The following is a 13,468-nucleotide window of genomic DNA, read 5'->3' on the forward strand; positions in this document are numbered from 1 at the left end:
AACATGTCAACCCATCGAAGAAAAAAAAAAAAAATGGCTGCTCGGGTGTTTGCTTTGCTGCAAGTGGCATCGAAAGACGACATTTAAAAGCTCTACACAGACCCCTCTTAGACTCGTGACACCGCCTGGAGGTCCGTACAACTGTACCATTATATTTATGGCAGTAGTTTTTGTAGGCGGCCGCCAATCAAACCAACTAGTGTTCGCGACGTCACAGGGGCAGTGCAAGCAAATGGCTGATGAGTCACCACTCGATCATCTGTTTTCCTTATTATTTAGCCTAATTGCCCGAAGTTCCATTCCAAATAATGAAGCTTAAAGGCACTATGCAACACTTCCATTGATTTGCTCATACCTTCCATAGTACCATAAAGGCACTATGCAACACTTCCAATAAACGTTTTCCTCTTTCCTTCTCGTGTGGCAACACTGCGAAAGCTATAGTTATCGCTGTAGTTACAGTTACTTCGTGATTTGCTCGTCGCGACAGATCTGCCTTCCGTTTCTGCTTTGCTTTTGTGGGTTTTGTTTTTAAGTGGCTTTCGAATGCGTTTATTTCTGCAACTAAAAGAAAGCCGGCTAGTAGCCACTACACCGCTGTAATAGCGTTATTCGAGCGCTCGAAAACCTCCAAGGACTGAAAAGAGAAACAAAAATTCTTGAGCAAGTTATAAGTTATCTGATGGGCATATAGCAGTACTTTTTGGCTCAGGTGCTTTGCGAACTCCTATTCTAAGTACTGGATGTGATTGTTGACTACGTTATGAAAGCATTTAGGGTTTAGAGACAGTTGCAGGGTCCCTTTACGTAGAATGCTTAAATCGAAGAAAATATGTCAGTTTCTGTGGATTGCCCGTGTAGAATGGAAGAAAAAGAAGAATAAAATTCTAGTAACATTTCTCGACTGCCGCCGTTTCTCAACAGCTAGACAACTGCTTTTGAAGGGCCCAATTGAGCGTTTGGGGTTTTCGATTCCACTATTATTATCTATTGGCGCATCAAATTTGGGGTTTGCAAAAAAGGATATATATAATTGCATTCAAATTTTTTTTTTCTACTTCAGGTCGTTTGAATTGCTGAAGTGTGCTAATTAATGGGTCATTCGGGTTTTATTCATAACTAGGTTTCCTTTCACAGCCTCTTTCCGGAAATAACCGATTTAGCCCTGGCCAATCTTCCCTTGTGGATACGTGCTATAATATTTTAGGACATCATCATCATCATGTCGGTTATGACCATGTTGCCTATAACCACGCGTAAAGGAGCGCGACATGAAGCTGCACATTCACAGCTGCTTCGAGAAGGATACAGTAGGACTCATTCCCTGCGATTGACACGCTGGTCCACGTTTCCGTAAGCTCGGGGATGAAGCTCATCACCACCTGCGAGGAAACAAACACAAATGCTGTGAGTGAAATACCGAGCTCTGGGCGGCCAGCTGCCTGTGAAGGTGGCCGTCCAAGCTTTCATTTCGCAGCCAAATCCGCTGTTGGAGCCGGCGGCATTTCGGGCGAGGCAATAATGTCACGCGCCGCCTAGGACTAATACTTCACTGCTCCATTTGGTACAGAACACGTTTTTTAAATTTTTTTCATTTTGTTTCATCAGAGGAGCACTGCTTTTATGAAACCCCTTTAGCGCACAACGACCTTTTAGGAGTCCACATTGAATTCTTGCGGAGGGGGAAAGCGCGCTATAAGCGAGGACCTTGAAGAGTATATGAGAGCGCGTGAGAATAGCGCAAACAAACAAATGAGGAACCGAGGCGTTATGAGACCTCCCCTCTTAGAGCTTCTTTTTGGTTGCTTCCCAGCTTCCTTCTTTTTTTTAACGTTCGTTGAACCCTTGCGATGTTATTGGCGAGAATACCGTAAAACAAATACAAAATACAAGTTGGGCTACTTAGAAAGACTGCCATGTCCTTACAAAAGTGATACTAATTTTAAAACAAATAATAATTCATATATTAAAGAAAAATTAAAGCCGTTTCACTCAACGTGAAAGTTGACAGAGGGCAGAGAAAGTGATTCGCCATAATGGGCTGTAGCGCCTATTATCCGCTCACTGCTACCACCCAAAGCAATTCATATTTCCCGCCTCCGTAGTGCTCGCCCCTGCCTGAAACAGCGCCAGCTGGAGTTGTTGTTCTTTTTGTGCTTGCTTTTTTCTCCCGCACGTGCCGGCGTTGCACTGCCACTTTTTTTCGCTTACTGTCGCAAAAACCAACCCAACGAGCGTTCCAATCTAAATGAACGCGGGTGCTGCCGGTTAATTACGTATATTTTGCCTGAAACGTACCTGCAGCTTTTTTTGCGCTAAACAACTGGGAGATGTATGACAAGCGCCAGCAGCTCACGAGTTTCGAACGGTTATGATTATTTAAACCGCTTGGTTTTAAAAGCCTCTGCGGGACGCCCTACGACGAAACGCCGGGCTCTATACTGGGTCCGTTATCTCGCGGCACCACCTTATTCCGGCAGTCGCTTGACATCGACCGTTACAGCGAGCTACGACGACAAGGCGAGCCCCTAAAGTGCTGTGCATTTAAAACGTGAAGCACAGCCGACTCCTCAGCCACTTTCGGGCGATTTGTCTATGACGTCACAGGAAAGTTGTTTGCGCGACTGGAGGCTGCCGGTTAAGGTCGCCATAAAGAAACCTGACTGGGCGTTTGTAAAGGGGCCTCTGGTTCCGTTTGATCGTATCACTTCAATGCTAACGTGTAGTTAACACGCTGACGACTATGCATTTAGTGTTGGCCGGTATTTCGTCACTCTTGCACACATTACACCACTGTAGCGCGAAATTTGAGTTTTTCAACAGTTGTTGCGATATTCTAGTTAAAGAAACGTCTTTTGTAGCCGGAATTGAGCTGAGTTTCTAAAGGCCAGCTTTTTACAACTGACGAAAGTTCTATGTTATTTTAATGGTCCATTTAAACTTACTTCCGTTAATTTCGACTGATCTGCCAATTAGACTTGTTATCCTGTATTTGACACTGCGATATATCCCTGCGCTTCGCAATACGGTCTTCTGTGTTCCGAGATAGTTCGCCTATTTTTTTTTTATCGAATTTTACTTTCCACAACAGCGGCTGCTGAATCTGTGATATCGTCGTTAGGTTATCATTCAGTATGTATACGCTATCTCCGCTCGCCGGACAAGACACCGAATTCGTTCTAGTGGGTTATTTTAAACTCGATCGCTCTGTCTCTTAACTACTTCGAGTTGGGTTTTCTCATTTTTTTCTGGTTTGCTGCTTTCAGTTGTCAGACCTAGCCCTATTCTGCTCGAGACCAGCCTTTGGTCACTACTCTCGATCTTGTCTATAGCCCCTCAACATCCTGCACAATGCCTGCATGGGCAGTTAAAATGAAGTCGATTTTGGTTTTTGTTCCACCGTTCCCGCATCGATTCCTGTGAGGACTGGCTGAACCCTGGTCATGGCGTGGAAGTGAAGTCGACGCAAGAACTCCTGGCGGCCCACTGCCTTCGGGGTAGTGAGGGACTCTTGGAATTCTACGGACCGGCTGTCTCCTAATGAAGAGACTGCGGCACGACGGCCCGGACTAGGACTGTTTAGATAATCGTTTTATTTCTCTCTCTTCCACCGTTGTGGCTTTTACATATGCGTTCTCTATTATTTCGTTTGCGGAAGAACGTATTTATATTATTCGGGTTATTTCTCTCAAGAAGTCCAACCAGAGAATTTCCTAGGTTCTTACGACTATATTAAATGCAGAGCATTTCTTTAACTCACGATGTCACCCGGCGTTGGCATGCCTCGCCATCCGCAACAGCCGTTCCAGCTGCGCCCTCTCCCCCACTCCTCCTCTCCCGCATCACGCTACCCTCCTCACTCTCAACAACAGGTCCGCACCCCTCCCCCTACACTATATAAAAAAATAATACTTACCGACGCCTGGTTTCGATCCCACGACCCTGCGGGCGGAACGCAAGGTACATGGTGCTCTACCCACTGCGCCACAAAGCCGACACAGAATGGAAGGCTACGAACGCGCCTTATATCCTTGACTCATTCAAACTACGTCAAGAAGCTGCTGATACAACGCATTCACTACCTGTGGGCAGAACGCGAGGTACATGGTGCTCTTCCCACTGCGCCACAAAACCGACACAGAATGAAAGGCTACGAACGCGCCTTATATCCTTGACTCATTCAAACTACGTCAAGAAGCTGCTGATACAACGCATCACTACCACCAACTCCCCAAACACTAAACGTTAACGCAATACACCCACCCCCTATGCGACGCATTTACTCGAGTCCCCCTCGCGGGGAGATGGGCCCTTTTTTGCAAAATTTACCACTGCACGTTCGCCTACGTTCGCGTTAGTCACCAATGCATATCGTGTACTTTGCTTTTACCTTATTCGCTGGCGATTCGACCTACTCGTAGAAGCTGTCCACAGCCTCATAATCGCTGCTAGGCGTTCGTGCACAGGCCTGCACTACCTTCAACTTATACCTCCAATTAAGCTCCATCACAATGGCTGAGACCCTTTCGCTAGAGCTGTAGATGTCTTCCACATTACTAGTTATCTTTTAATCGATCAATAAAGCTACCCCAAGCTTCTTCCTTTCTTTATGCCCTTCAACTATCAACCCTCAACTATCAACTATTCAACCTCAACCTCAATCTTCAACTTTCAAGCCTGTTCTATTCTATCTATCAAGCCTCTTTCAGCTCATACTGGTCCGCCCAGCTATTTTTGCATGGAGCGGTGCAGGGGCGACACGCACACTACGAAGACAAAATCATCTCGTGGCACGGTTCGCATGCGGGCGAGTGCCACTAATATTCTTGGGAAAAGGTTTAATGGAGTGGCATGGAGGCCTACTACAAGAACCAGACTCCCTGTGTACCTTACAGAGGCTGCAGCGCCCCTCGCGTCCTACTTTTTATCCATGGTTTGCCAGCCTTGCTGGGCTCCCCTGCTCCACAACTGGGCTCCTGTACAGGCACGATATACAGTCCAGAACACGGCAAACGCGGACGATGGAGGACGGTGGGTATTTAATCTTGCGAAATATAGCGCTACGGAAGAGTGGACAATGGCAGTGGTTAAAAGGCGCTTCGTTATGTGCCGGTCGCCTTTGACGGGCCTTGTCCTTGGCTGCTCTTTTGTAGCGCTATAGTATTTCGCAAGAAATGCAGCCTAGGTGCCGGCCATTCCGGGAGGTGGTTGTTTGGACATTTAAAATCATTTTCACCAGAACCGAGCCATTAGGAAGCAAATGGACGACATTTTACGCCCTTAATAGCCGTGGCGACGTAGGGGGCAGTGCAAGGACGAAAGAACAGTAGGCACGCAGTTGGCACCAACATTGGTCGGTGTTTACCTGAACCATCCGCAGGCGTTTTCCTAGCACGTACGGGCTATCAGACTAGCCAGGCTACCACGGAAGATAGGGTTGAAGCTCAGAGCTGGCTACGCAGTCTGGACGGACTTGGTAAGTGGAGCGTGCCTGGTTGCACGTACAGTGTACGTTGCGGCGCATAAAGACCGCTTGGCGAAGATACCACCACCGACAGTGAGATTGTATCCACGAATCGTTCATTCAGCGCCAGTCAACAGCGCACACCAACTCATTCACAAGGTATGGCAATAAGCCTCCGAGTCTTTTTCTCGCTGGGCAACTTTTCTTTTTTTCCCACCGACGTAATTACAGCTTCGTTACTGTCTTGATAGTCATCGCGGCGGAACCATTAGGACAACGATTTAGTAAAGACGCATACGTGAAAGGGAGAGAGAAGTTTACAAAAAATCATAAATAATGCAGTCCTGATCATCGGATGACTTCATACGAGCTGAAAAAAAGTGCATGATTTTTTTTTTCTTTTCCAGAATTTTATCAGAAACTACCTATTGTGGAATTGCCAAATAGCGCCTAGTTGAATCATCATCGTCCTGCTTTCATTTCAGGCGTACGGGCGTAGTTGACGTAATCTGTGCGCTTTAAACCAGCCGAGGACAGGTTTTTGGGGCGAGCTTCTTGTTTTATTTTTGTCGTGTTTGGCGTCGGTCGCAGCGGCCCGAAGCGGCATTTTTTCTGTTTCCTTGTGTTTTGCTCTGCTTTTGCCTCGCCTCTCTGCGACTCCGTTTTTAACCGAGCCGGCGTCTTTTTCACAGGAAAGACCTTGACGAAGCCGCTCTTCTCGCTACATTAAAGCAGCGCCACATCAGAAGCAGAACCAGTGGTGCTCAAGCACACCCCCCCCCCCCCCCCATCCCCCTCGTCCCGCTGCAAGTTGTCCCAATCCCTAAGAAGATCTAGACGGAGAACAACCAGGACATGTCCCGATCCCAAGCAGAAGCACTTACCCGCCAGCTGCAGCCGACACTGCCAGTTACGCAGCCAACCCAGACATATCAAAGTGTCAGTGGACGCTACAGCTGCTGGCAGTGCGCCCATACATAACGTTCTCTGTAAACGGACCGACTCCAGCATTGCGTACGCGAAAACTGCAATAACCTTTTCTATGTCTCACATTGCCACCACCCGGCCTATTTGACGACGAAGATTCGGCTGTCTGGACCCTTATAACCGAACCCAAACCCGCCTGTCGTGCATACGCATCTATACTCCTCTCCTCCCATGGACGCGCACACGCCCCCGCCCAAGAATTCACCCGGCGGGCGCCAAAAGAAGCGGGAGGTCAAACCATGGGTGAAGCCCAGACCTCACAATCCAGCACCCTGCCCCATGAACCAGTCAACTATGCACTCCCCAACGCCTACTACCGTAGACAGGGACGAACACCACGTCAGCCGCACCGCTTATTATCCAGCTCCTGCCAGTAGATCCAAACCCGTATACCTTCCCAAACTAACACCACAAACACTTCTTCTTTCTCGCTTAACACAATAGTAGCTGCCCGGGTGATAACAGCTCCCCTCCCAACTTCTACCATTCATTATGTCTTTGTCTTAGTATAGGGTGCCGTGTCCAACGCTGCCAAGACCAGGAACGGCTGATCGTCAGGCAGCCGGATAGCGTCCGCCATTGGAGTGCTGGACTAGGAGGACCATCTAACGAGGCTGTATTTCTAGCACCGAAAGTCGGCCACAAACGTTTTCACCACTACCGCAGATTTACACCAGCCTGGTTTGGAGTTGAAGCCTGACAGACAAGTATTTATTGCGCAGATATTGTACTCATTTTTCGTACTATGTATATGAGCGCAGGTTTCCGCCATAAGCGCGTCCGAATAATATTTGAAGCAGCAGTTCATATAGTGGGCCGTGTTCTCAGACACTCTGTAAACAACAGCTAAAAAACCTTCTGCATGTTTTTTTATCTCCAAAAGTACTGAGCAAAAATGCGCCAATAAAAAATTCAGCTCTAAGCATTTTCGCACAATCTCTATGCGTTGTATGAGATTCACACACTGCGGATTTTATGCGGTGCGAATAATGACAAAGACGAGTCGTGGGTTGCGAAAACTAAGGGGGTGAAGTACAGCTGACTCAGCAATTAATAACCCGCCGCAAGAGAGAGCTTCCAGACAGCTTCTTCGTGTTCTTGCATGCAAGAGAACGAGCTTTAATGAGCACGCCTTGGACAGGGTCGTGGTACTCGTGCAAGACTACAGGAACAACCCAGGTTCGCCATGGCTACTCTCCACGGCACCGCTTCTTAAAGGCCTTGTCACTTTCCACCACGCGCCCATCTTGACGGCGCTGAGCTGAAGTGCCGGCTTTGTTGTCGACCCTTTTCTTGAAGTGCAGAGCGACTGCAAAGAGTGCGCCCTCTTGGCTGAGACAATGGGGATGGCGATAAAAGGGCGAATGTTGGGCGACATGGCGCGCGAGTCAACGAACGGGCTCGAACTAATGGCGCATTGCGGGACAGTTTAGGCCTTGCATTACAGAACTAAATCCGGGTAAAACTGTCAAGTAGGTACAAAAAATGGCAGCCAAACGGGCATCAGTCGAGTAATTGCAGCAAGCTTCTCCGATTACTTTCATGACAGTGACACGCTTGCAGAGAAAAAGTGTTTATTAAACGGAAAATATTTACAAGGCGAAGTTTTGCCTCTCGACGCAGGGCGCAGGTCTCGCCGGGGGAGAAAAGAGCATTGAACAAAAAAAGGGCAGTGAAAGGGCAATGGAATATAAGGAATATGATCACAGGAGATTAAAAGGCTATGTAAAAACTATATATATATATATATATATATATATATATATATATATATATATATATATATATATATATATATATATATATATATATATATATATATATATATATATATATATATATATATATACAGTAATATCGCTTTATTCGAAATTTCTTCTGATCCCAAGCCAAACTTGTGCATTTTAGGCCGCATTACTCGAAGCGCAAGAAGAGCTTGACCCGCTTAGATCGAAGGTCCGAGCGGAGGCGTCGCCGAGCCGCGGCGACCCAGCCGCAAGTCAGGCTGTCAACATGCCAAGTCAACGCAAGCTGGTGTTTCCCAGGTGATTTTCTCCAGCCGCTCATGCTCGATTTTCGCCATCCGACTTTAAACGAACGGTCCAAATGCGTGTTATGGTAATTGAATTTTGTTCGTAGGCATTGGACAATGGCGTGGTCGCGATAGTGCACCGACACGGACACTCGAACCGTAGACTCAGCAGTGTCGTTAACAACGGGGCGCCGAAAAACGGTTGTTTTGCAAACTTCAAAGTGGCACACCTGGGGAACTAATTGCCCAGTAATCATGCAAAGCCCCTAGTGCAAACCCGGTAAGTTTTCATGATTGCGCTGTGTACCCACAATGAGCAGTTAATCGTTTTTTGAGCTCAACAAAAGCAACCTCAGACTCGAGCCGCGGCGTTTGCGTCGCTTTCCAGCGCAAAACTCTTGTAGCGTTCCGTGACTGGCAAAGCGGTGGAATTTCTGGCTAATAGGTAGAAGGTGACTTCGATAAGTTTGCGTTGGCTGACGCTGCCGCTCCCGTGGTCGCCCCAGCGACGGATGCGGAGATAATTGACACTTGTTGGTGGCCCCGACGAGGACGAAGAGCCGGCCGACGAAGATGCAGGTGAAGTGCCAAGTATAGTGCAGATGCGGGAGTATTTACGCCTGCTGTGAAATAAAGTTAGATGCGTGTGCGGCGACCACAGCTTCATGTAATGCTCGGTCAAATTGGAGCAGGGGTTGCTCGCACCCCGCAAGAACTTGAAACAGCCAAAGCTCTCTGCCTTTTTTCCACCTGAATAAATTTTTGTTTCAGTGAACACATTGTGTTTTGATTCCTCGCAGTTGTGGCGCAATTAAAGCTCAAATTGTTCAGCTTTTCTCGAGTGGTCGCTTATATCGACATACCGCTTATAACGAAAAGTTTCGCCGTCCCGCTGACTTTGTTATAACGAGGGATTACTGTATATATATATATATATATATATATATATATATATGTATATATATATATATATATATATATATATATATATATATATATAGCGAATCAGAATAGGAAATGAGGGGCTCGTTGAAATAAGACAGAAAATAAGGGTTGGCAGACCTCGGAAAGCAAAGGGGAGGATATAGTAGGTCATAGAAACAGATAAAGAATTTGGAAAGAAAGAAAGTGGAGAAAAAATACCCACCAGTTGGGCACCCCCAAGCACAGGAAAAAATTACATTGACATAAATACCCCAGAAAGTGAAGGGGAAAAATAGCCCCGCCGGTAGCGTAGTGGTTATCGCACCAGACCGGTATTCTGGAGGTCGTGGGCTCGGATCCCACCTGGCGGGCATTTTTTCTCCACTTTCTTTCTTTCCAAATTCTTTATCTGTTTCTATGACCTACTATCCTACTATATCCTCCCCTTTGCTTTCCGAGGTTTTCTTGACTGCCAACCCTTATTTTCTGTCATATATATATATTGCCGCGAACCATACATTGGGTTTGTTTATTTGTGTTTTGCTTTTACCGCCCGGCTGCGCCGGTCTGTGTTATCTCTGCGCCAAGGGAAGCGCGTGTTCCATTCTTTCTTTCTGTGCCGCATGTGTTATCTGTCGTGATAGGGAGAGCATTCCGATCTAACGTGAACAGCCCAGAATAATCTTCTTGGATCTACTATGTTCTCGATGTGAATCGACGTTTCGAGAACCACGCGCGCCGAAAGATAAAAAGCCTGCAGTGCGGACGCCGGAGCATTCGATTCTGCGACGCTCGCTGACGCAAGTCACTTTGTTGACCGCTGCTTCGCCGCCTCTGTATTCTTTTGAGTTGTTAGGGGAGCACAAGTTCGCTCCAATAAACTTGTTTCTCCTGCAAGACAACTGCGTCGTCCTTGGCTTCGTGACATCTGGTGGAGGTGCTGGGTACGCACCCTTCATGCCCACTACAACCTCGAAAAGCCGCCAAGCCAGTCCAACAAGAGCCAGCCCCCGCCTGCAAGATTTACCGCCCGAGTTCGGTTTGATGCCAGAAGGGCCCAAGAAAAGGAACGCTGCAACCAACACCATGGTACAAGAAACAACGTCGCCAATCATGCTGCAGCAGCCCCGGGAACCGCCATCGTTCCGGGGAGCCCCCGCTGAAGATCCAGAGGAATGGTTGGAGAAGCTGGAGCGCGTGCGGATCTTCAACAGGTGGGACGATGAAGAAACCTTCCGGCATGTTTTCTTTTACTTGGAGGATGCAGCCCGAACTTGGTTTGAAAACCACGAGAGCGCCTTGACCGACTGGACGCAATTCAAAAGCGAGTTCCTTAAGACCTTCACGACCGTGGTGAGAAAAGAACGAGCTGCGATTTTACTGGAAACTCGAACGCAACACCCGAACGAAGGAGTCGTAATCTTCGTCGAGGAAATGAAGCGACTTTTCCGCCGTGCGGACCCAGGAATGACGGAAGAAAAGAAACTACGGTTTCTGATGCGAGGTGTGAAGCAAGAGCTCTTCGCGTGCCTTGTTCGCAACCCCCCCAAGACCGTGTCCGAATTCGCGTCTGAGGCCGCCGCGATGGAGAAGACGCTCGAAATCCGAACGAGGCAGTACGACCGCCCAATCAATGCGCTGGTTTCGGAGACGCTTGGTGCCAGCGCTATCAACTCCGACTCACTACGCGACACTATCCGCGAAATAGTGAGGGAGGAGCTGCGGAAACTGCTCCCGACGCCGCCGCAACCACAAGTCGCTTCTCTTACCGACGTCATTAGAGAAGAAGTGCAGCAAGCGCTAGGAACTTCAACGACGCCAGTAGCACCTCGCGAGCCGCAAGCCATGACCTACGCGGCTGCTGTACATCGCCCTCGCCCACCTGCACCCTATCGTCACGAGGCTCCGTACCGTCGTCCCCTCTCGCCGGCCCGACCACCTGCGGCGCAACCCCCTGCCCCAAGGAAGACCGACGTGTGGCGAACGTCCGACAATCGTCCGCTGTGCTACCACTGCGGAGAGGCCGACCACGTCTACCGTCGCTGCCCCTACAGGAGGCTCGGTTTGCGAGGGTTCTCCGTCGACGCACCCCGCCCCCGAACTGGCCAGCGCCCATCGGAGATCGAAGAGTACCTGTCCAACACCAGCCGTCGACCAGCCCGTTTCAACCGTTCGCCGTCACCCTACCCATACCAGTCGCCGAACCGCCGTAGCAATGCTGAGTTCTCACGTGGAAGGTCCCCCAGCCCACGCGGGGGAAACTAAAAGATGCAACTTCTGGAGGTAAAGTTGCACGATCGCGGAAAAATGAAAACCCTCCAACGACGCAACGACTCGCGGAAGACAGTGACTCACAACATGCCCTCATCCCGACGACCCGACCCAGACCTGACGAGACTCCCGTACACGACGACAGCTATACGCCGCGACGCGCACCCGACCGGACCGAGACGTCCGCTGAGAAGACGATGACAACGACGACGCACAGTGCCCGACCGTCAACACGCACAAGCCGAGATGCGACGCCCCGACGCACCCGGAACTCGAGGAAGGCGGCATCCGACGTCAAGGTGTCCATCGACGGCTTTGATGTAGTCGCCCTCGTAGACACGGGAGCCGACTACTCCGTGTTGAGCGGACCATTTGCGTCTAAACTGAAGAAAGTTATGACCAGATGGGACGGTCCGCACATACGCACAGCAGGAGGCCACCTCGTGACGCCAAGTGGAACGTGCACATCGCGCGTCACCATAGACGGCACGACGTACCCTGCGGTGTTCGTCGTTTTGCCCAACTGCTCCCGCGACGTAATTCTCGGAATGGACTTTTTGACGGACAACGGCGCAATAATCGATCTGCAGACGAAGTCGATAACTTTTTCCTCCGACCACTCCATGACGCCGGAATCGAACCCCGAAATCCGTGCAGCTGTAAGGATCGCCGATGATCACGTCACCCTGCCACCCCGCGCAAGCTTGATGGTCGCAGTCTACTGTGAAGATGCTGCTCCTGACGTCGACGCTATCGTAGACACCGATCAAAGGGTGCTTCTCAACCGTGGTGTGTCGGTCGCAAGAGGCATTGCGCGCTTCAAGGAACACCAATCCCACATTTTGGTTACGAATTTCACCGAGGAGTACCAGCATTTAAACAAGGGCGCGGCAATTGCATTCCTCGAAGAAGCGCAAGAAGCAAGTGACGTGATCGCGGTCGCCGACTTTGAGCGCACACCCGTTGAAACCTTCAAGCTCCCGCAGCCTTTCGACGTGAATCCGGCGCTACCGCAAGAACAACGGAACAAGTTATTGGCTTTGCTGCGTCGCTATAGCGAATGTTTTTCGTCGAGCGCAAAACTACGTCAGACCCCTCTAGCGAAGCACCGAATAATAACCGAAGATGGAGCCCGACCCACCCGACAGTCACCGTACCGCGTCTCTTCACACGAACGGGAAGCCATCCGGACTCAAGTCGACGACATGCTCAGCGACGACATTATACAGCCCTCGAAAAGCCCCTGGGCTGCGCCCGTCGTACTCGTAAAGAAAAAAGACGGCACATTAAGGTTTTGTGTTGACTACCGGCGACTGAACAAAATCACGAAAAAGGACGTGTACCCCCTCCCCCGAATCGACGACGCCCTCGACCACCTCTGCCACGCAAAGTACTTCTCATCGATGGACCTGAAGACCGGCTACTGGCAAATTGAAGTGGACGAGAGAGACCGAGAGAAGACTGCATTTATAACCCCAGACGGCCTATACGAGTTCAAGGTGATGCCGTTTGGGCTGTGCACAGCACCAGCGACGTTTCAAAGAGTCATGGACACTGTGCTAGCTGGCCTTAAGTGGCACACCTGCCTCGTATACCTCGACGACGTAGTGGTATTCGCCCGGACTTTCGACGAACACCTTGCAAGGTTGGAGTCTGTACTCGAGGCCATTCGTACGTCGGGGTTGACACTGAAGCCTGAAAAGTGCCGTTTCGCATACGGGGAACTCAAGTTCTTGGGCCACGTCGTCAACGCCGCGGGAGTCCTACCTGACCCGGCAAAAACTTCAGCC

The 13,468-nt window shown here is 49.4% G+C and overlaps 1 protein-coding gene across 1 annotated transcript in view; it reads right to left on the reverse strand.

Annotated features, from left to right (window-relative positions):
• Positions 1–13,468, reverse strand: part of LOC144174348 (P protein-like) — a 358,011-nt gene that overhangs the window by 321,531 nt on the left and 23,012 nt on the right. The window contains exon 2 of the mRNA XM_077702998.1: positions 1,310–1,382. Coding sequence (XP_077559124.1) covers positions 1,310–1,382 — 73 coding nt within the window. The remainder of the gene's footprint in view (positions 1–1,309; positions 1,383–13,468) is intronic.

The sequence above is a fragment of the Haemaphysalis longicornis genome, unplaced genomic scaffold (genome assembly GCF_048455015.1).
Source record: "Haemaphysalis longicornis isolate Haplotype H1 unplaced genomic scaffold, Haemaphysalis longicornis Haplotype H1 scaffold_3, whole genome shotgun sequence".
Lineage (NCBI taxonomy): Eukaryota > Metazoa > Arthropoda > Arachnida > Ixodida > Ixodidae > Haemaphysalis > Haemaphysalis longicornis.